The sequence below is a fragment of the Papilio machaon genome, chromosome 13 (assembly GCF_912999745.1).
Source record: "Papilio machaon chromosome 13, ilPapMach1.1, whole genome shotgun sequence".
In the NCBI taxonomy this organism is placed as follows: domain Eukaryota; kingdom Metazoa; phylum Arthropoda; class Insecta; order Lepidoptera; family Papilionidae; genus Papilio; species Papilio machaon.
In genome coordinates this window covers 2,240,840-2,261,634 of record NC_059998.1, presented here as the reverse complement: position 1 = coordinate 2,261,634, position 20,795 = coordinate 2,240,840, and the positions used below count along the sequence as shown (strand labels likewise).

General features: G+C 34.2%; 3 protein-coding genes across 3 annotated transcripts in view; 2 read left to right on the top strand and 1 right to left on the bottom strand.

Annotated features, from left to right (window-relative positions):
* Positions 1-3,313, bottom strand: part of LOC106717929 (inositol hexakisphosphate kinase 2) — a 41,517-nt gene extending 38,204 nt beyond the window's left edge. The window contains exon 1 of the mRNA XM_045680406.1: positions 3,103-3,313. The gene's annotated coding sequence lies outside the window, so the exon portion shown is untranslated. The remainder of the gene's footprint in view (positions 1-3,102) is intronic.
* A 1,046-nt stretch (positions 3,314-4,359) lies between these two features.
* LOC106717870 (mitochondrial import receptor subunit TOM22 homolog) lies at positions 4,360-6,454 on the top strand. Its single transcript, XM_045680661.1, has 5 exons — positions 4,360-4,633; positions 4,711-4,773; positions 5,043-5,140; positions 5,518-5,659; positions 6,245-6,454. Exons 1-5 carry the CDS (start codon positions 4,517-4,519, stop codon positions 6,308-6,310), a joined length of 486 nt encoding a protein of 161 aa, XP_045536617.1. The 5' UTR covers positions 4,360-4,516; the 3' UTR covers positions 6,311-6,454.
* A 1,023-nt stretch (positions 6,455-7,477) lies between these two features.
* On the top strand, positions 7,478-20,712 carry LOC106717747 (protein flightless-1). The gene is made up of 23 exons (XM_045680549.1): positions 7,478-7,696; positions 7,789-7,899; positions 8,287-8,525; positions 8,855-9,016; positions 9,202-9,416; positions 10,179-10,401; positions 11,169-11,410; positions 11,619-11,769; positions 12,176-12,308; positions 12,460-12,573; positions 12,782-12,964; positions 13,304-13,437; positions 13,755-13,929; positions 14,355-14,521; positions 15,115-15,241; positions 15,950-16,071; positions 16,996-17,209; positions 17,638-17,907; positions 18,652-18,764; positions 18,849-18,999; positions 19,448-19,612; positions 20,002-20,115; positions 20,504-20,712. Exons 1-23 carry the CDS (start codon positions 7,634-7,636, stop codon positions 20,636-20,638), a joined length of 3,723 nt encoding a protein of 1,240 aa, XP_045536505.1. The 5' UTR covers positions 7,478-7,633; the 3' UTR covers positions 20,639-20,712.
* Positions 20,713-20,795: the final 83 nt, after the last annotated feature.

The window sequence follows — 20,795 nt, the reverse complement described above, 5'->3', positions numbered from 1 at the left end:
CTCCACCTAGTTATGTTTTTTTTTTGTAATCAAGCAGATTTATTCGAAGATTAAAATTTATAAGTGGTTTTAAATAACTAGACCTAGGTTTAGACGCATAATAGGTCATAAGTTCAATCGTCTTAGTACAAAGGCACTTCCTCTGGCACTCATAATTAGTGTTATCACTAATCATAGGTCATTGCTAACTATTTGAGGTCAAGTGATCAACCGCACTTTGAACATTCTTATCAATCTGTATATTATACATACTCTTGTTAATCACCTATCATATTAGAAATGTATAAAACTTAAACTTTTCATATGACGTCATACACATTTTTACCTTGGTTTGGTACCTCAAATGTTTCAAGGTCACGAACTTAACTAACCAAAACTTCATACATACTATGTTTACATGATCACAATGTGGCAGTATATATAATGTTGTTGTTAAATGACACATCTTTTGAAATATTTATCATATGTCAACAAAATTAGTAAATGTCATGGCTAGTTGATAGAGCAAGGAACCCAAAACAAGTAGATTACAACAAAGGTCAGTCATCTTTTCTCGCCGTGTATACTTAGTACATAGTAGCCGTAATTAGAATGCGTTTAATCCAGTCCTATTTACTAAAATAACACATTATAAGAAAACTGCATTAAAATTTATCAATTTTCCATATATCTATGTAGGGGGTCATATTAAAACTTCGTTCTATCGTTGGTAATTTTCATTTATTCTTATTTATTTGCTACTCTACCTCCGTCGTGGTACTCTATTCTAATCAAATTTTAAAACAACGTCTAAAATAATAAATAAAGAAAAATAAAAATACAAAAGAGATCCTACATCTATATGACTTATACAAATATTACAACCATTTTTTTTCTAAACTTCCCAGGAATTTAATTGAATAACATAATCATCTCCCTGTCATTGTTTCACTAAATTATAATTTGTTTAAATAATTATTGACGCTCATTTGAATTACGAAATGTATGCATGTGGTATTAGATGGTTAACATTAACAAATGCCTGATATAACTTTTGAGATTTAACAAAACAACATAATATAGTATCATGCATATACGGTAACAAAACATATATCTCTGCAGTAAAGCAGTGTCTTTTGAAAGCTATAACAACGTACATCTGAAAAAGTATTTACAGTTCACGAAACATCAAACGCCTCGGCATATTTAAATGAACAATAATGTACTTTAAAAAGCGCCGTTACGCTTCTTAGGTAAAGTCAGATTATTCTTCAAGTTCATGTTAACCAGTGAACTGGATAATTTAAAAAGTAATCTTATAAAAACAGTTACAGTACTAATAGACAACTACTTCATTATTGACAATACAAAAAACCATTGAACTGTTGGTTAGGGGCGTCCATAAATCATGTGATGGTGTTTAGTAACTTTTTTACCCCATCCTCCTACAAGGTTATATGCAATAAGGTTTAATTTAATTATGACTTATTTTCATTTTAAAAAATCGAAGCAATTGAGTCATCCAAGAATTCATTAAGAAATGATATAGCAAAACAATGCATCAATGAATTACCTCATAGGCCTGACCTGCCTGTAACCGCTACAAGCAGTTACAATGTATGAGAAGTTGTTTTTTTTAACCTATTAAAGGTCATAAGAAATATTCATAAATTTTTGCGTTTGACCAAATTAGGCAGTAAGAACATGATGTTTTGACTTTTTCTTACATATCTCAATACAAAAGTCAGAAGCAAAAGTTGGTTTTTAATTGCTTGCTTGTTATTTGCAATTGGCTTGAACAATTGTTCAGTCACTATAGAATGAAGACAAATGATCAGTTGAGCAGCTGCAAACTACATTGAATCGGTTTCCTCAAACATTTCCTCTTTGAAAACAAGGGCAATAAAAACATTTCATAATAAAAAAAATATAAGGAAAGGAATGATTAAAAGCAATCATCATGCTAATCTTAAAACTATATAAAAAAAACAAAGCTTCTTGACCTTAACGCAAGCATGTGAAATTGGTAATACATTTTACAAGATTAATTAATCCAGTTGACATACAATTTTCCACACTGCCATAAGACCAACGCTCCAGGAATGCGAGGATCTTGGCTACGAGCCATTGACGTGATAAAACGAGACAGTATTATTAAAATGAATTTTATTAAAGCTTAATGAAGACTAAAGCATGACCAATTATTTAATCACAAAGAATCTCCATAATAATTAAACGTAATTTACATTTACAATCAAGTTTAGTATAGTCACATAAGTATGTAGATAATAATTAAATATAATGAGCATCATAAACTAACATACAAACGATATCTTTGAATGCTGCATTTGATTAATAATATGAAACTGGTTTGTGTCGGTTGAAGCAGATTGTATTAGGCTAGCAATAATTTATATCATACAGTCATATGATTACTGTTGAATTCTGCTGAAAATCTCATAATTAAATTACTCATGTAATGCACAGTGTTTGACTATTATTAATTGAAATCATAACGCTTGTTATATCTTACATGATAGCACAAGGGAAGGAGAAGTGGATTTGGAAGAAGAGGGGACGAATAGGAAGGGAAAATATCCTCTTTCTATGCATCCCCTTATCTGTTGATTAAAGATAGGCAATGCATCTGCATTTGCGGATGTCTATGTGCAACAGTTGCATCGCTATTTCACCAATTTCAGGTGCCCGTTGCTTGTTTGCCACCTTTTCATATAAAAATGAAAAAAAATTGTTTCTTACTCTTCCCAATTTGTATGGAGAGAAATATTTTGAGTTTCAATGATTTTTTTCTCATTTATTACAATTATTTTATTTATTATTGCTTGTGCAAACAACCTATGTACTAAGAATTTTGTGACCTTTAAGAGAGAGATCAAGGGAGAAATAAGAGTGGAGCAAAAAAATGTCTCAAAATTAAACCCTTAGTCAAATATAAGTTTCATTTCTCCACATTTTTAGAATTTACGTAATTTAAGTGCGGATACCAGTGGCGGATACCTGTATAAGTATGATGCCAAAGACAGATACAAGATACAAAAATTATGGACATATTACCATAAACAAGTTACTGGAAACGTAAAATTTTACTTAGTTAATACTTACCTTTTGCCCAATACTGTTTAATGTGGTATGCTTTTGTATGCACTGGCTAAGTTCTTATTTAATTCACAGCGACTACTAATTTCATTAAAAACAAATAACCATATGTTACAATTGATTAAAAATGTGCATATTACACGAATAAAGACATCAACTGAACACTCGTTGAAAAACACAAGATTTATATTAAGTGACTATTTTTTATCACAGTAAATTATTTTTATAAGAAATTTGGCGAAAATTAACTATGTATTTAAGTTATTTTGGTGCAATATTAATGAACAATAAGATATAAAAACAATAATATTAAAGAGCACGACCAATTAAATTTTAGTATCTGACAAATAATCTGATAGAAACTACTACACAGAGTATAGAAAAGAGCACATTTCGATTTTTAAAAATCACAGATTATATATCAGTCACAACAATCCATAACTTTTTATTTTTATTTCGTTGTTTATTTTTATTGTTATTTTATTAACTGAATAAAATAAAGTGCATTCGTTTATCTTAGTTGCGCATTAGAATAAATTTTATTTTACAAAAATAAATCGCTGGCTACTTAATATTTGAAGAAAACCCATTTAAATGTCATTTAAACTAAAATTTCTACAACGAAGTAATTGACAAACACTTTGAAAACACTGAAAATACAAATACAATAATGTTCAAGAAATGATTTTATACACTTAGAATGCACGAAGAAGACCTTCGTTGTTGCTGTTCGCCAAGTGATTGTCAAGTAACAGTTTCTATTTATTTACAGAAACATGCATTTTCACATTAATATTTAGAGAGGGTAACTGAAAAAATAATATAATGTGTGAGATAAACATCATTTGCAGTAGTTGTACCACGAACTTAACGTACAACTATAACTGTGCCTTGCAAAAGGCAGAGGAGAGATTGATTGATAAAATAACGTTAGGCCGATACTACTCAAAATATTTCTACCACTAAAATTATCTACAAATAGGCTTATCAAACCGTTAATTCTCTGATCATAAAAGGACTACTGCTATTCTGGCATTTATTATTTGCTTGAAGCTTGTTTGATAAAAAAAATAGGTAATGCAGTATTTCATGAGTTGTGGTCCATAGGTACATTAGAACAATGAAAGTTGCATTAAAATCACAAAATAAAGTCCAAACATTTGGTTTAAGGGCAAATGTTTAAAAATAAAAGAATTAAATTTGTGTGATACAGATTGTTTTACGGTAGCATATTTTTTTTTCCTATCTATGCTATTATTCGATCTTATTTTGTCTGTGATCCAATGCAAGCTGAATTTGACGTTTTAGTGAAGTAAAGTCCTAACTTTTCCTTACGTTTTCTGACTAACTTAACACGAGGTATCTTTCTTGAATTAGTGTTAAATACTAGACTAAATCGTATCTAAACGTAATCCATAACATGTACATGGATTTAACGTATGACCCGGAACAAAACGATAGCGGTATGGAATCATTAACAGCCAGTAAAGATGATACTCCAGAACGTAGACCTGAAGATTCATTTATTACTCCTGTGGTATGAAATAAGTGATTAATTTTAAATACAGTTTGTGGCATTAACGATGTTTATCTTAGCGATTCGTATTATTACAGCTCGGAACATCACCATCTGCATTGACTCCGGTGTCGGCTGGACCTCTTAAGGAATATGATGATGTAAATATAACCTTTCTTTTTATAAAAAAAAAATGTTTATAATTATTAAATATATATTTTAATAAATATTGCTTAATAGCTGTTAAAATATGTCTTGCATTGACTTCTATCTTATTGCAGCAACATATTTGTGATTCTGTTTGGTTTTCAATGCATATATGTCCAAATAAGGTAGATAAACAGTTAGTTGATATATCTGGCCAACAGAAGTGGAAAATATTTATAAAACTACTTTTATTAAACTGATTATATTATTTTCTTATTTATAGGAACCAGATGAAACTCTTTCAGAGAGATTATGGGGATTAACAGAAATGTTTCCAGATCGCGTGCGAAGTGGCACATACACACTCACAACTAAAACTTGGTAAAAAAAAGGTTTTAATATTAAAATTTATAGAGTGGTTACATTATCCTATAAGAATTTTTAATTTAATGAATGTGTACTGGATGCTGATGGCACAGGACTAGGCATTGTGGCAATTGATGATGGAGGACTACATTCAGCAGTGGACTGACTCAAGCTGATAATGATGATGAATGTTTCAGCTCTCTTACTTGTTTTTGGAATTAAATTTTAAAACAATATCTAAATTCTTATAAAATTATATAACTGAGTGTAAAGGTTGTGATTATATAAGAATAGTTAACATTAACTGTTTAATGTGAACTTGTTGGAAGAGTTGGTGGTACCAAATGTGTTAATATTATCTTTTAGATTGGTACATTAATTGTTTGCAATAGGTCTGGAGTGAAATCTTTATATGGATTGTCCCGCTCTGTGATGTGGATTTTGGCAAGTTCATCTGTGATTCTATTTGCTCCAGTTATATTTGAAGTTGAGAGAGCACAAGTTGAGGAAATGCAAAAGTCACAACAGAAACAGGTGAGAAAAATGTCAAATTTTATATATTGTTGTTACACAATGGGAATTGATGATATATCAACACTAATTTTGCTTCCGTGTCAGTAATATGTCAATAATTCGGTCCACATGAAGTACTGTCTTAGTAGTCACTAAGACAGTACTACAGTACACAGTACAGTACAGTAAATGCATGCATTTTTAATGACTTAGGCTAATTATTTTACTTGAAATTACAAACTATTACAACAAAAGATATTAATCTTACAAAAAATTCACCCTTACAACCCCTATTTTTATTTTACTCCCCTAAGGATAAATCTTTTACTAATATTGAACAGCATATTTATTTAGATCAAATTAACAGCCTAAATAATATGTTTCAAGCTTCTAACTTTAAAAATAATTATACTTCTTCTTTTGTGTTAAATAGTAGCCCATGTCATTTCTCAGACTCCAGACTATCTGTGTACCAAATTTCATTTAATTCGGTTCAGTAGTTTTGGTGTGAAAAGGAAAGAGCCTTTGTTTCATACACATATATATATATATTTTGTATTCCACTAGTGTTAATAAAAAAGTGTTTAACTAAGTTCTATTTTTTAGGTGTTGCTGGGAACTAACACTGCATTGTCGGGACCTATGCCAAACATGCCACCAATGCCACGATAAACCAAATCACAAGACAATTTCAGAATTCAAATAATACATTTCCTATTATGACACAAAACATATGGGAAGGAATTCTTTGCATGTCTATGCTTTAATATTAGTTTGTTAGTTAAATAAATAGGTAAAAAAATATATCCTGGAATATTATTATATTATCAATCAAATTAATGCTTTTCTGTTACAGATCATATTTTGCTTCATTTTACTTTATTAATTTCACCAAATAAAGTTACAGATTTTTTTTTTAAACCATGTCCACTTAACTTTTTTTTGTATGGATTTGTTATATTGTTTAATGTCAAGAAATATTTCCTTCAAATCGAATGCATTTGCGTTTAGGGTTGATTTTTTAATGTAGATAATGTTTTATGACGAACTGTTTAAATAATAAAAGGTGTTGTAGTTAACTATGGTCTAAAAATTACTTTTTCACTAAAACCACAACTAAATTTCCAAAAAAACATTCTGGCAAAACATTAAAATTTCCCACTGGCCACTGCTATTTGCTAATGCACTACTGTCCTACTGTACTGGCATAATGTAAATTAGACATTATACTTTCTTCTACAAACAAACGCTGAACATACAGACGATCTACGATCCTAATCCCTTTGCGACCAACCTGCCTGAGTTTTCAAAAGTATTCATCAAGCCAGGTCCTGCTGTGCCTCTTTCTTGCCGGTGCCAAGCCATGAAAGTACGATACTACTACCTCACAGAAGTGATAGTGACATAAGAATATAATGTCTCATAGTGACTGAAGCACCACATTTTTAATCTGTTACGTTTTTGTTTAACCTGTGTTTGACAAAACTTCAACAAATTTCAGTTGTCAAAATCATTTGACATTTTGTCCTTGTCCTGCCAATGTTTTAGTGCTTATTCTAAATTTGGGGACTAAAAATTTCACAAGATGCCTTTTTTTTTAAAGAATTTCCGACAAAATATCGCTTAAAAGTGTTGCATTTTATAATAATACTAAATATAACTTCGTTTTCTACGTATTTCTCAATCGTCGTTATCAAGGGTCGTTAGTAATATTACGGACCTTATGGAAATAGGGAAATTAAGAAACAACTGTTTTCTGGATAATATTTAAAATCAAATGCGAAAAAAAAAATTAAGTTTTTCACTGTGTGTTTTAAAGTCAAATTACAAAGTAATAAAACCACAAAATTATCAAAGGGTTTGGAATATTTTCTGTGATTAAGGGTAAATTATTGTGTGTAATGGCAACAATGTTGTGTTTGTCATGCATATTTTTATAGTGAGTTTGATATGGAACTTCTGAGTAAATGGTTTATTGTGAAAATAGTTTAAAACATGGCTAATACAGGCTTGTTACCTTTTGTAAGAGGTGTAGATTTTACATGCAATGATTTCAGTGTAAGTAAATCGAAATTTGATACTACTATTGAAGTATAAATGACTGTAACCTTAGTACTGTGTAAATGTCCTAAATGTTTCTTATTTTTTAGGGCGACAAATTTCCTGAAGCCATTCGTTATATGACTGGGCTGCAATGGCTCAGACTTGATAAAACAAATTTAACGGATATTCCAGAAGAATTAGGAAAGCTTATGAAATTGGTAAACTTACGTTTGGGTTTTCCGTTGTTTTTAATTTATTTTACGAAGATAATTTAAATTTATAGTTTACTTTTTATTTGAAATTGTGATTTAAGAACTAATCTGTTTTTATTGTGCAATGATAAAATAATATAACTGAGACTTTTTGATATTTAAATTTACCACCCTTTCATTTGACATTGAATGTTGCAAATGAAATTTACTTTTGTATTACTTTCTTTCTCTGATGTATGTTTAAAATTTATAGTGCATAAATCTGTAATTTGTCCTGTAAGATTAGGAAACTCATTATGCTTTTGATTCTTTGCTCATGAGCTCCCATTTAACATGAAGGCAACATTAAAAAAATATGAAATACAAATGTTTAACAATATTTATTATTTACAGGAAAATTTGTCCATAAAAAAGAATAATTTAGAAAAATTATTTGGTGAGCTTACCGAACTGAAATGTTTACGATCATTAAATGTGAGGCACAACAATGTGAAAACTTCAGGTATACCAGCAGAGTTGTTCAGACTTGAGGAGCTCACTACCCTTGATTTGTCTCACAATAGACTAAAAGAAGTTCCGGAAGGATTGGAGAAAGCTAAATCACTCTTGGTTTTGAACCTCAGTCATAATAAGTAAGATAATGAGTTATTTAGGAATTGTCGCAATACTGTTTTCACAATTGCTCTCCCTCCTTTCTTATGTGGTAGTCAATCTGGACTTACACTCAGTTGTGATAATTCTATGTAGACTAATAGCTGTCTCCCATGGCTCGGATTTGACCTTTCTACAACTTCTTTATTGTATTATATTAATATTACATTAATTACAATTACATACATAATTAAAGAGCAATATTCTGATATATACATTTTATAATAGTAGTTAACATATTAAATAGCCTTTTTAAATATTAAAGTTTGTTGTTGCAGGCACTTTTTAACTTGTTTCTTATTTGTTTCAGAATCGAGAGTATCCCACCAACACTGTTTGTACAATTAACAGATTTATTGTTTCTTGATTTATCAAATAATTTACTGGAGACTCTGCCCCCTCAGACTAGAAGACTGGCGAACTTGCAGACTCTAATACTTAATGACAACCCACTAGGATTATTTCAGCTAAGGTATATTATCACCAATCAAGATTAAAATAATTTAACTAACATTATGTGATGACCTGACATGGCTAAAGACCAAACGCAGAACACAAATTATAGCGAGATGACGGCACAATGTACTTACAGGGACTTAGGATGATAAATCAAGTTACATTATGTGTCATAATTATTTTAAGTATAAAATATTACAGGCAGTTACCATCACTGCAAAGTCTAGAAACATTGCACATGCGAAACACACAGCGCACTCTTGCCAATCTACCCACATCACTGGATACGCTGTGCAACCTCTCTGATGTGGACCTGTCAAAGAATGCATTGACCAAAGTACCTGATGCACTCTACTCGCTGCAAAGTCTGAAGAGACTGAATCTCAGTGATAATGAGATAACTGAAGTATCCTCAGGTAAATCAAAATTTAATACTTTTTAAATGATTTTGTAGTAAATAGACAAATAAGGTTCAAATCAAGTATTGAAAAATAGATTCTTAGTTAATGACAATTAAACATAAGAAAAAATAACACCTTAAAGAAATAATTTTAATACGTTCCATGCTATTACGTTTTGCCATTGCTTTTCGATGTTAATCATGTTAGCCTTCTCTCCTGCTGCTATTGGTTTATAAAACAAGATTGCAACGTAAAGAATGTTTGCATATTTACATCAGTTATCGATAATAGACATCAGTTTGTTTTCACTTGAGAAAAGTGATTTCACTTATGTTAATTATGATTTGTAGCAAGTTATATCATTTAGTAGTATATTGTTTGTTGGTTGGTATTGTATAAACTTTAATGTTTGGCTCCTGATAGTTGGACTATTTAATTCCGCCCGCGACTCTGTCTGGGCGGAATTAAAAAAAACCTAATAAGTAGCCTATGTATTCTTCTAGACTATGTTTATACCTGTGCCAAATTTTATGAAGATCCGTTGCCATTCCGAGCCGTTCCGGAGATACCTTTAAACATCCATCCATGCATCTAAACATTCGCATTTATAATATTAGTAAGACTAGCCAAAAAAGTTATGGACATTAACAAATAAATTAATTTAAGTTTTTTAATTGTCATTTTTACAACACTTTATTATTTATTGATTATTCTGATTAAGATACTATTGTTTAAGGTTAACAGTCACAATAACTTTATTACTCCTTTCTTTCACAGCAATGGATATCTGGCAGAACTTGCAATGCCTCAACCTGTCACGTAACAAGCTGACAGCATTACCAGCATCATTGTGCAAGCTGCAGAACCTAAGACGTCTCCATGTTGATGACAACCAGCTAGACTTCGAAGGTATACCTTCGGGGATCGGCAAGTTGGGTAGCTTAGAAGTCTTCTCCGCTGCTAATAATCTATTGGAGATGATACCTGAAGGATTGTGTCGGTAAGATTATTTTTTAGACTATTATATAGATCATAATTTTTCAGACATAGCTGTAATCAATATTCCATCTGTATTTACGTATCTTAGATATTTTTCAATGGCCAAAATAAAAACACATTGTTACTTTAATTCTCTCAAAATCTGAAATAACTATGCAGGTATTATGTCAATGAGAACCAACCATTGACAATAAAAGGTTTGAAGTTATTATTTATATTATATGTAAAAACTAATATTTTATGTTTTTTTTCTTTCAATCTGACCTTCAGTCACACACTTAAACACCAATCTATCAATATTTTGTTTGAACTTGTATTCAAGTAGCCAGATTGTGAATGTCCATTATTAAATCATGCGTGACGATATGAGTTTCATAAATCAATACACGCTCTGCTAACCTTGCGTGAGAGTAATTGATACTGCTTTAGACTGGCCATTATTGAGACATATAAAACACTCACATATGTTGGTGTGTTCATAAAGTCTTAATTAAATATATTGTTGTCTCTACATATTTCAAAAAGAACGATAAGGATGAATATGTTTTTGTAAAGTGAGTCAAAAGTAATAAAAACCAATCAGCTACATATGAACCCGAATATTACGAGATTTAACCTTCATATTGATACAACCATCACTTGTCTGCATAGACATTTAGAGATGTATTTATACTCAATGAACCCGGACTGAGCCAGTATGGATAACTAAGGCCTAGTCACAGAGTAGTCCCTCGGTGAGGATATGAGGTGACGACTATTAATTTTCAGATGTGGTGCACTAAAGAAACTAAACTTAAGTTGCAATAAGCTAATAACACTACCCGATGCGATACATCTCCTGAGCGACTTGGAGAGTCTCCAGCTCCATGGCAATCCTGACTTAGTAATGCCACCAAAGCCAGTAGAGCAACAGAGAGGCTCCGGCCTGCAGTACTACAACGTCGACTTCTCGCTGCAAGCGCAATTACAGCTGGCAGGTGCCACCGCTGCAGAGCCCACTACACCTACCAGTGAGTAAAACATTAATTGGAAAGCATTTATATATTTTTACATATACAAGGGTTTATTTTGCGATGTACGTAAATCTCAAATGTTGAATTGTATCTTTTTAAAAGTTTGGGTAGAATACGAGGGAATTTTCTTTGTCTTGGTCTTTCAAATAGTAGTTATCTCAATTTGTTTCACTCATCTATTGTGTATGTATGTGTTATTCTGCAGGCGTGAAGTCGGACCCTCTGGCTCGCAAGCTGCGCCTGCGCCGGCGTGCGGAGGCTGAGCAGCGCGGCTCGGCGCTCATACTGCGCGGCATGCGGGAGCAGGCCAGCGCACAGCTCGACGCCGCACCAGACCTACACTACAGCGAACTCAAGTAACATGCTACTATTTTAATAATACTCGATACAAAACAAATCGTAACATAGTATATCTTACTAATATTATAAATGCGTAGATGGATGTATGGATGTTGGGATGGATGAACGGCTGCATGGATATCGGTGAAATTTGATATGGATGTAGAATACAGTCTGGAGAAATACATTCCGCGCGGATGGAGTTGAAAGTGACAGCTAGTAAACAATATTATGAGACGGAACGCAGAAATATCTAATCTGCTACATTATTAATACCGTTTTACTACTATTCGTACTACGTTTAATGTTTTTTTTCCTTCATTGTCGCTTCTTAGACCATTTTGTTATGAAATCTTAACACATAATTTATTTATTTTTTTACAACATAGTAAATTGATTTGCAATTGTGTTTCACTTGTTTAGACCGAAACGTTGGGACGAGAGTTTGGAGAAACCTCCCTTGGATTACTCTGAGTTCTTCGACGAGGAGACTGGACAGACGCCCGGCCTCCAGGTGTGGGAGATCGAGAACTTCATACCGGCTCCAGTAGACGAAGTACGATAATAGCTATTTTTAAATATTTAATTGTCTATTTATCGACAACGCCATGTGTAAAAAAAAATCAACAGTTATTATTAAGGTGTATGTGTCTACCCTATGTAAAAAAATAAAAATCATACATTTTTAAAATTAAAATTGTCCATAGGTGGCTCACGGCAAGTTCTTCGAAGGTGATTGCTACATTATACTGAAGACGTCAATTCAGGAACAGGGACAGCTGTGCTGGGACATACACTTCTGGATAGGATCCAAGGCGACGGTAAGTGTAATATTGCTATTTTATTAGCCGACTTCAAAAAGAAGGAGGTTATAAATTCGACTGTTTTTTTTTGTGTGTGTTATCGCGAAGCTCCGCGCCTGGTGCTTCGCTTTTTTAAAAAAAAAATATTTTGAAATATTTTATTATGAAAATGAATTCTCCAAACAATACGGTGGCATTGAAAGTGTAACTGAGCATATGTTTTAAGTTGGACAAGGGAGCGTGCGCGGCGATGCATGCTGTGAACCTGCGCAACCTGCTGGGGGCGAAGCGCACTCAGCGGCACGAGCAGGGCGATGAGACGCCGGACTTCCTCGCGCTCTTCCCCACACCGCCAGTCTATATCGCCGGTAGCCGCACGCCATCAGGGTTCTTCACTGTCGATGATCCCGTAAGTCACAACATTTGAATGTCTTATGAGATTCCTGCCGAAACACCTAAGTAAAAACATCTCATCATTCTGCCTGTTTCCGTTTGGATTGTTGTCACATTACTACCAACCAGTTATGTACAACCAATCAATATGTATTACCACCCAGTATGTAAAAAAATCAATATGTACAACCAACCAGTATGTACAACCAACCAGTATGTACAACCAACCAATATGTACAACCAACCAGTATGTGCAACTCAATCATATATCTAAAACAGTTGTTTTAAATTTTATAGTCATCTCTCACATTTTTTTCATACAAGTGTGATGTTAGAATATATTATTACTATATAGCATTACGTAACGCGGCTGTACCGCGTACACGGCGCGGGCAGCAGCATCCACCTGGAGCCGGTACCTGTCACCGCGCACTCTCTCGACCCCAGATATGTGTTCGTACTTGACACAGGACTTGTCATATATCTATGGTAACTATATCTAACTCTTACTATATCAACATATTTGTACAACTTGATCTTTATTATTTTCAAATATTTATTATTTTATTGTTTATATTCGTTATTTCGAAAACTATAAAATTACTGTTTACCAGTTAAATAAATAAATAAAAATATATATTTTTATAGCAATTAATAACTTCTTGCATTGTACTGTCCAACATTATTGACTATATTCATTAAAATATCTTATTCAAAAATTTGGGACCTACATTTAACTTGCTATGAAGTAAAATTTATACATTTTCCCTCATTATGTATGTATATTACTTAATTCAAAATTATAGGAACGGCAAAAAAGCGAAAAATACACTGAAATCAAAAGCTCGTCTATTCGCTGAGAAGATCAACAAGGAAGAGCGTAAGAACAAAGCTGAGCTGATCGCAGAGTCGCAGGGAAAAGAGCCCCAGTCATTTTGGAAGACATTAGGCTACGAGGACACGGAGCCCTACGTACCAGAGGTAATTTTTGTTTTCAAAATTTAATACACGCATACATTTTATGGTGCGTATAAAATTACTGAAGACGTTATAATATAAAAAGTTATTAAGTTTCATCAAGCAAGTAAATATCAAGCAATGTTTTTTTATCAATATGCAAGATTTTAATTTAATATATTATTACAGTTCAACAACAAAATAATAAAAAAAAATTCTTAAGAATACATTATCTTACTAATATTATAAATGCGAATGTATGGATGGATGGATGTTTATTAGAAGGTATCTTTAGAACGTCTCAACGGATCTAGATGAAATTTAGCATATAGAGCATATTCTGGAAGAACACATAGGCTACTTATTAGGTTTTTTTTAATTCCGCGCGGACGGAGTTCCTAGTAGAATAAATGTGTATGGATTAAATCTATTTTCGTATACTACATCAGGAGCATGTAGACCCCGAGTGGACATGGGCATCGCCGCGTTTATACCGCGTGGAGCTGGGCATGGGGTACCTGGAGTTGCCGCAGCCGGAGCCCGCACCACTCGCCCGCCATCACCTCGTCACACGCAACGTGTACATACTCGACGCTCACATCGATGTATTCGTATGGTAAGTTTACGAATTTATTTAATACAGTTCCATCTATCAGAATTAATTGCTAGTATTAACGGTTTTTATAATTTATAATTTTTTAGTACAGTTTTAAAGTAGCAATGAGGAGAAAATCTGTCTTTTGCTTGCTAAGACATGAGTGACAGTAGCACTAATTTTACCACAGATACATATAAACCGCTTTATTTTATGTGCAAAATACGGAGAACTCTATGGATTTCACGTCAAATTTCACTTATAAAATGTCAAATATATAATTTTTAAAAGTAAAGAGCTAATAAATTATTAACAACAAAAAATGAAAAAAGGAATACATTTTTTTAAATCGCTAGATCGACGTATAAAAATTTGACAGATGTCAACCCATTCTTGACACTAGCGCCACCTACTTGTAGTTTTCAGTTTTTTTCCCTATTATAAAACCTCATTATTAAATTGGCGTAATGTATACCTTCGTTTTTTCTAGAGAAGGGAGTCTTCTTAAACTCTCTTTCTTTTTCCTACACATAAGGAGACATCCTTCTTATTCTGATTGTTTTGAATTTACTATTGTATTTGAATTGTTTTTTTTTGTAAACAATCTAACATAGGTTCGGCAAGAAGTCATCTCGACTGGTGCGAGCAGCGGCGGTGAAGCTTGCGCAGGAGTTATTCAACATGGTGTCGCGACCTGCGCATGCGCTTGTCACTCGTCTGCAAGAGGGCACCGAGACACAGGTCACATATACATTACACTTATATACATCAAACAAACATAAAAAAAAAACTTGTGAGCCGTCATGGGACGCCTGGCAGATGTGAAACATCGTGTGTGTACAAGTAATGTGCATAAAATATTAAATATTATAATTAAATAAATGACAATGACAATGGCATTGGCAATGGCAATGATAATGATAGTAATGATAGTAATTATAATAATTATAATATTAAGAAAAATGTTTAAATCAGAAAATTAATAAATACGTGGAATAATAATAATAATAGTAATATTAAATATTCAATATTATTAAACTAAACACATAAAATATATATATGTATACCTCAGTATAGTGTGGCGACCCGTCGCCACGGCAAACGTCGCCACGCCAACAATTCGGTTTACAAGTGATCCTATAGATGTTTCACATCAAAAATTGGTAACTATCCACTACAATCTTGTTTAAGCCGTTACCTGAAATTACCGCGAACGAAGTCACAGACATCATGGCAAACAAACAAATAAAAGTTCCCCACTCCTGTATTTTTTTCTACCACTCTTTTCTCTCTCTGCCTAGCTCGTATCCCACATGGTGGTGGAGTCTGCTTTCCCAATCTGTATTTTTTCTACCATTTAAAAAAAAACTTTTTTCTAATTTTTTATTTGTGATCTGTAATTATATAAATCCAGAAGTTATTTTTCCAATGACAATGATGTTGTTGCAGGTGTTCAAGACGTACTTCATGGGATGGGAGGAGGTGATAGCGGTGGACTTCACGCGCACCGCGGAGTCTGTAGCACGGACTGGTGCAGACCTCGCCAGCTGGGCCAAGCAGCAGGAGACCAAGTTAGATATACCGTATTCTTTCTACAGATATAGTCATTTGAAATTTTGTTCAGCGGACTTTTAAGAATTCTACAGCAAATTACTTAGAATTTATTGAACACTGTTGTCTGCAACTTTGTTGGCGCAGAATAAAAAAATAGCCTATAATATGTCCACATGCATCAGCTACCTTCTTGTCAAAGTTCCATCAAAATCTGTAGATCAACTGGAACAAATTGTGGACGGTAGATAAAAATAGGTTTTTCAAAAAAAAAAAAAACAGCAAGCCAAAATTACCTATTCTTGGATAGTAATATCCACTCCAATTTTATTAATATTAGTCAGTGTTTACGTTAGTTCTTACTGCGTTTCTTTTAGAGTGAGCGAGATGGACATATATTTTGTATAACAGCAGCAGTACGTAACTGCATTTTCTATCGCATCTACCATGGGGAGTGCTCAGAAGAATTGTTTGGAACAATTCCTGCCACAGAATTCCGTCATCGAACGATATAACAGACCGCCAAGTTCCATCACCATCTCGATGGCTGGCAATCTACAACCGTGTGGTTTTCGCGTAGCTTTCTACCGCGTACCGCCGCGTTGGGGAATGGTCTGTCCTCGGCTTTCCAAACCGCCAACTTAGGGCCCTTCAAGACGCGAGCGTATCACTATCTCCTTCTCTTATAAAAAAAAAAAAAACAGAAAAAAAACAAGATTCAGTTTCTTTTTATTTAGTAAACTAGCTTTTACCTGCGACTTCGTCCGCGCGGAAAAAAAAAATGCACACAAGATAAAAAGTTCGTATGTCCGTCTCCTAGTTCTAAGCTATCTCTCCATCAATTTTCAGCTAAATCAGTTCGACCGATCTTGAGTTATAAATAGTGTTACTAACACGACTTTCTTTTATATATTTAGTAAATATTGTTTTTTTATCGTTATAAGAACGGACCTGTCAGCGTTGTTCGTGGCGCGACAGCCGCCGATGTGTGCGGCTGAGGCGCGCGCGCTGGCAGACGAGTGGAACGAAGACCTGGAGGCCATGGAGGCCTTCGTACTGGAGGGGCGCTTCTTCGTGCGTCTGCCAGACCACGAGCTCGGTCTCTTCTACAGTCACGACTGCTACGTCTTCCTCTGCAGATACGTGCTGCCCGCAGAGGTGTCTACGATAATTATCAGTTTTTACCTAGACATATATAAGAGAATTTACAGATTTCTACAGCGCCCATTTTTTTTTCCATGCCTTTGGTGGGGTCGACATTATGTAATTCGTATACTGGTGACGCCCCTTTTTGTCTAACGCTCTGGGCGGTTGCCCAATCAAGCCCTAACCCAAGTAGTGAGAATTTATTAAATTACGTTTAATAATAAACCATCAATATAAAAAAATAACAATTAAATAACCAACTGGTATCTTTAAATGTAAGTAAAAGTTTGTATGACATTTGAATACATACAAGATGTGATTTTGAAATATCAAAAAAAAACTTAATCGTTTAATCACTGTTAGCTTTGCTATCTTTTTTTTAATAATCTTTTTATATATTTAAATAAATTTCAAACAGTAATCTAATATTTAATTTCTAGCCGGATCAAGAAAACACTGAAAACTGGGGCGATGGGGAAGTTGAAACCGACGAGGGTGAATCAGCGACATGGGTGGTGTACTTCTGGCAGGGCCGGAAAGCTCCTAATATGGGCTGGCTAACTTTCACCTTCGGCCTGGAACGGAAGTTCAAGCAGCTGTGCAAACGACTGGATGTAGTCCGCACACACCAGCAGCAGGAGAGCCTCAAATTTATGGCGCACTTCAGACAACGTTTCATTATACGGGATGCTAAGAGAAATCAACCTCCGGTAATATTAAATTTTTAACAGTAGTAGACGCCAGCAACAACAACATCAGTTGCACGAATTGGCCTCGCTCAGTGAAATACCACGACCTCACAGAAGACAGGACTCAAGTGGAAGTAATTCCAAGTACAGTCTGATGAGTGTGGTGCCGGAGGCCTAATTTTAGTCCTCTTTCCCTTCCCACCCTTTTCTTATAAGGAAAGGATGAGGAGAGGTGGATTTGATGGAGGAGATGCATAGGAAGGTTAAATATTCTCTTTTTGTGCGTCTCCTCCTTCGTCAATTGAGGGTAGGCAATGCATCTGCAATTGTGAATGTCTATGGGCAGCGGTCGCTTCGCCATTTCGGTGAATTCATGTGGCTGTTTGCCACCTTGTAATATAAAAAAAACTAGAACAAAAATATCCATACGTAAATCTATATTAATAATATAAAGAGGAAACATTTGATTGTTTGTATTAAATATGTTCCGAGACTACTGAACCAATTTGATCAATTCTTTCACTGTTGGCTATGTATAGCCAATTGCCAATGATTGTAATCTATGTTTTTTATTTCGTTTTGTTTTTTTTTATTCCGCGCGGGCATCAGCTATTAATAATAGACGTAAAAGAAGACCTATTTTAGCTGTATACACTAATAAGGGTTGTCTGATGAAGTCAATTGTACAAATAATTATGAAATGTCAACAGATTTTCTTCCTGTATTGAAGCTTGGTAAAATTACCTTTACTTATTATATATATAGGATGGCGGACGACCGCCTGTGGAGCTATTTGAGCTGCGCAGCAACGGGTCTGCGCTGTGCACACGCCTTATACAGATTAAGGCCGACGCCGCAAACCTCAACAGCGCATTCTGGTTAGTTTCAATGATTTTCTATCTAAAATAGTATCTTAATCTAATAATTTTAATCTGTTTTTTATTGTATGTCTTTATTTGTAGCTATATCCTGAATGTACCGCTAGAGGGCAGCGGTGACGCGTCCTCAGCTCTCGTGTACGTGTGGGTAGGGAATAAAAGTGACGCAGACTCTGCTCGTCTCGCAGAGCAGATTGCCGAAGAGAAATTCAACAATCCATGGGTCAGCCTACAGGTAAATACTTCTTCAATAAAGAAAAAAAAGCTGTCATTGAGGTTAATTTTCACTTATAAGGCCCAGAAGTGTAATAACTCACAGGCCGTAAAACAGGGATCCCCAAACTATTTTGGACAAGTAACCCCTTTTCCAAAATGAACTGTTAAGACTGTAGATCAACCCCCTTATTCATAATGCTCCGCTAACTTAAAACAGATGCTACAGTGTTATTTTTCATTCTAACTTAGGTCAATAGAAGAAGACAGAGTGAGAATTAGCAATACTTTAAGTTAGCAGACTATTATTAATAGGGGTCGATTTTTAGACCTCGTTGACCCCCAAAATCAGTTTATGTCGACCGCTAGGAAACCCAAGGGGTCGATATCGGACCACTTTGGAAATCCCTACCCTAAAAGATCCATTTTTTATTTACTTTCGAGCTGTAAATGTTGGTATTCCTGTACAGGTAGTGACAGAGGGCACGGAGCCCGACAACTTCTTTTGGGTGGCACTCGGCGGACGCAAGCCGTACGATACGGACGCAGACTATCTCAACTACACAAGACTCTTCCGCTGCTCCAACGAAAAAGGATATTTCACTGTCTCTGAAAAGTGCACAGACTTCTGTCAGGTATGTTAGGCCTTCTGTTCTCACGCCTGTGATTTAGACGCAAAGGCAAAGATTACGATGCATTTTGACGATGTTCTGGCACTTTCTTTTTTGCCCCTTTCACATGCCGGCTTGTCAGCATGTAACTTTTTTGTCAATTACCTATGTAATGTTACTTTACTTGCGGTACTATTTCCTCATGAAAAACTTCATATCTATCTATATATATAAAAGAAAGACGTGTTAGTTACACAAATTGATGGGGAGGTAGCTTAGAACTAGGAGACGGACATAGGATCTTTTTTATCTTGTGTGCATTTTTTTTATTCCGCGCGGACGGAGTCGCGGGTAAAAGCTAGTAATTTATATAAATATGTATAATGTATAAATATACAATAATGTATACACAGGATGATCTTGCGGATGATGACATAATGATACTGGACAACGGCGAGCAGGTGTTCCTGTGGCTCGGCGCCAAGTGCTCAGAGGTAGAGATCAAGCTCGCCTACAAATCCGCACAGGTAAATATACATTAACATCACACTAAGGGAAATCTTACTAAAAGACTGCAGAATTTTATTACTTGTGTTGTAATATTGCCGGATACAAACATTCAGTTCTAACTGAACAGTCAAACTGTTGTTGATGTAAGCACAGAAAGGAAAATGGGTATACAAATTACTAAATAAAATGTTAAACAATCTATTTTCTAACAAGATGTTTTTGTAAACAATATTGATTCAAAACGTAAAATTGTGCATGTATGACTATTGTTGTAATTAATTTTGGAATATTCAAATTTTAGTGCTAAAGTAACTGGTATCCTTTTTTTATAAAGATTAATTCCTAATTTGGAACATCATACAGCAATATAGTCATGAAAATAACTGTATTGTCTTTAATTGTAAGGTGTACATCCAACACATGAAGACTGTACAGCCGGAACGACCCCGGAAACTGTTCCTCACGCTGAAAGACAAGGAGTCTCGCAGGTTCACCAAGTGCTTCCACGGCTGGGGGGAGCACAAGCGACCTCCCGAGTAAACTACCTTATATATCTAGTAAATAATATTAAAAATTATATGTCAAATGTCCATGTACATTTATAACACAATAATAAAAGAGATTTTAAATCTTTTAATAATAAAGAATTAAATTATAATGAAAGAATATACTACTTTAACACATTTAATTACTAAAC

Bases quoted from the DNA above. Each gene is read 5' to 3' on its own strand.
- LOC106717870 (XM_045680661.1), top strand. From the start codon at position 4,517: ATGTACATGGATTTAACGTATGACCCGGAACAAAACGATAGCGGTATG. The intron at 4,634-4,710 runs GTATGAAATAAG...GTATTATTACAG, and splicing joins ATTCATTTATTACTCCTGTG to CTCGGAACATCACCATCTGC. The intron at 5,141-5,517 runs GTAAAAAAAAGG...TGTTTGCAATAG, and splicing joins ACACTCACAACTAAAACTTG to GTCTGGAGTGAAATCTTTAT.
- LOC106717747 (XM_045680549.1), top strand. From the start codon at position 7,634: ATGGCTAATACAGGCTTGTTACCTTTTGTAAGAGGTGTAGATTTTACA. The intron at 7,900-8,286 runs GTAAACTTACGT...TATTATTTACAG, and splicing joins TAGGAAAGCTTATGAAATTG to GAAAATTTGTCCATAAAAAA. The intron at 17,908-18,651 runs GTAATATTAAAT...TTATATATATAG, and splicing joins CTAAGAGAAATCAACCTCCG to GATGGCGGACGACCGCCTGT.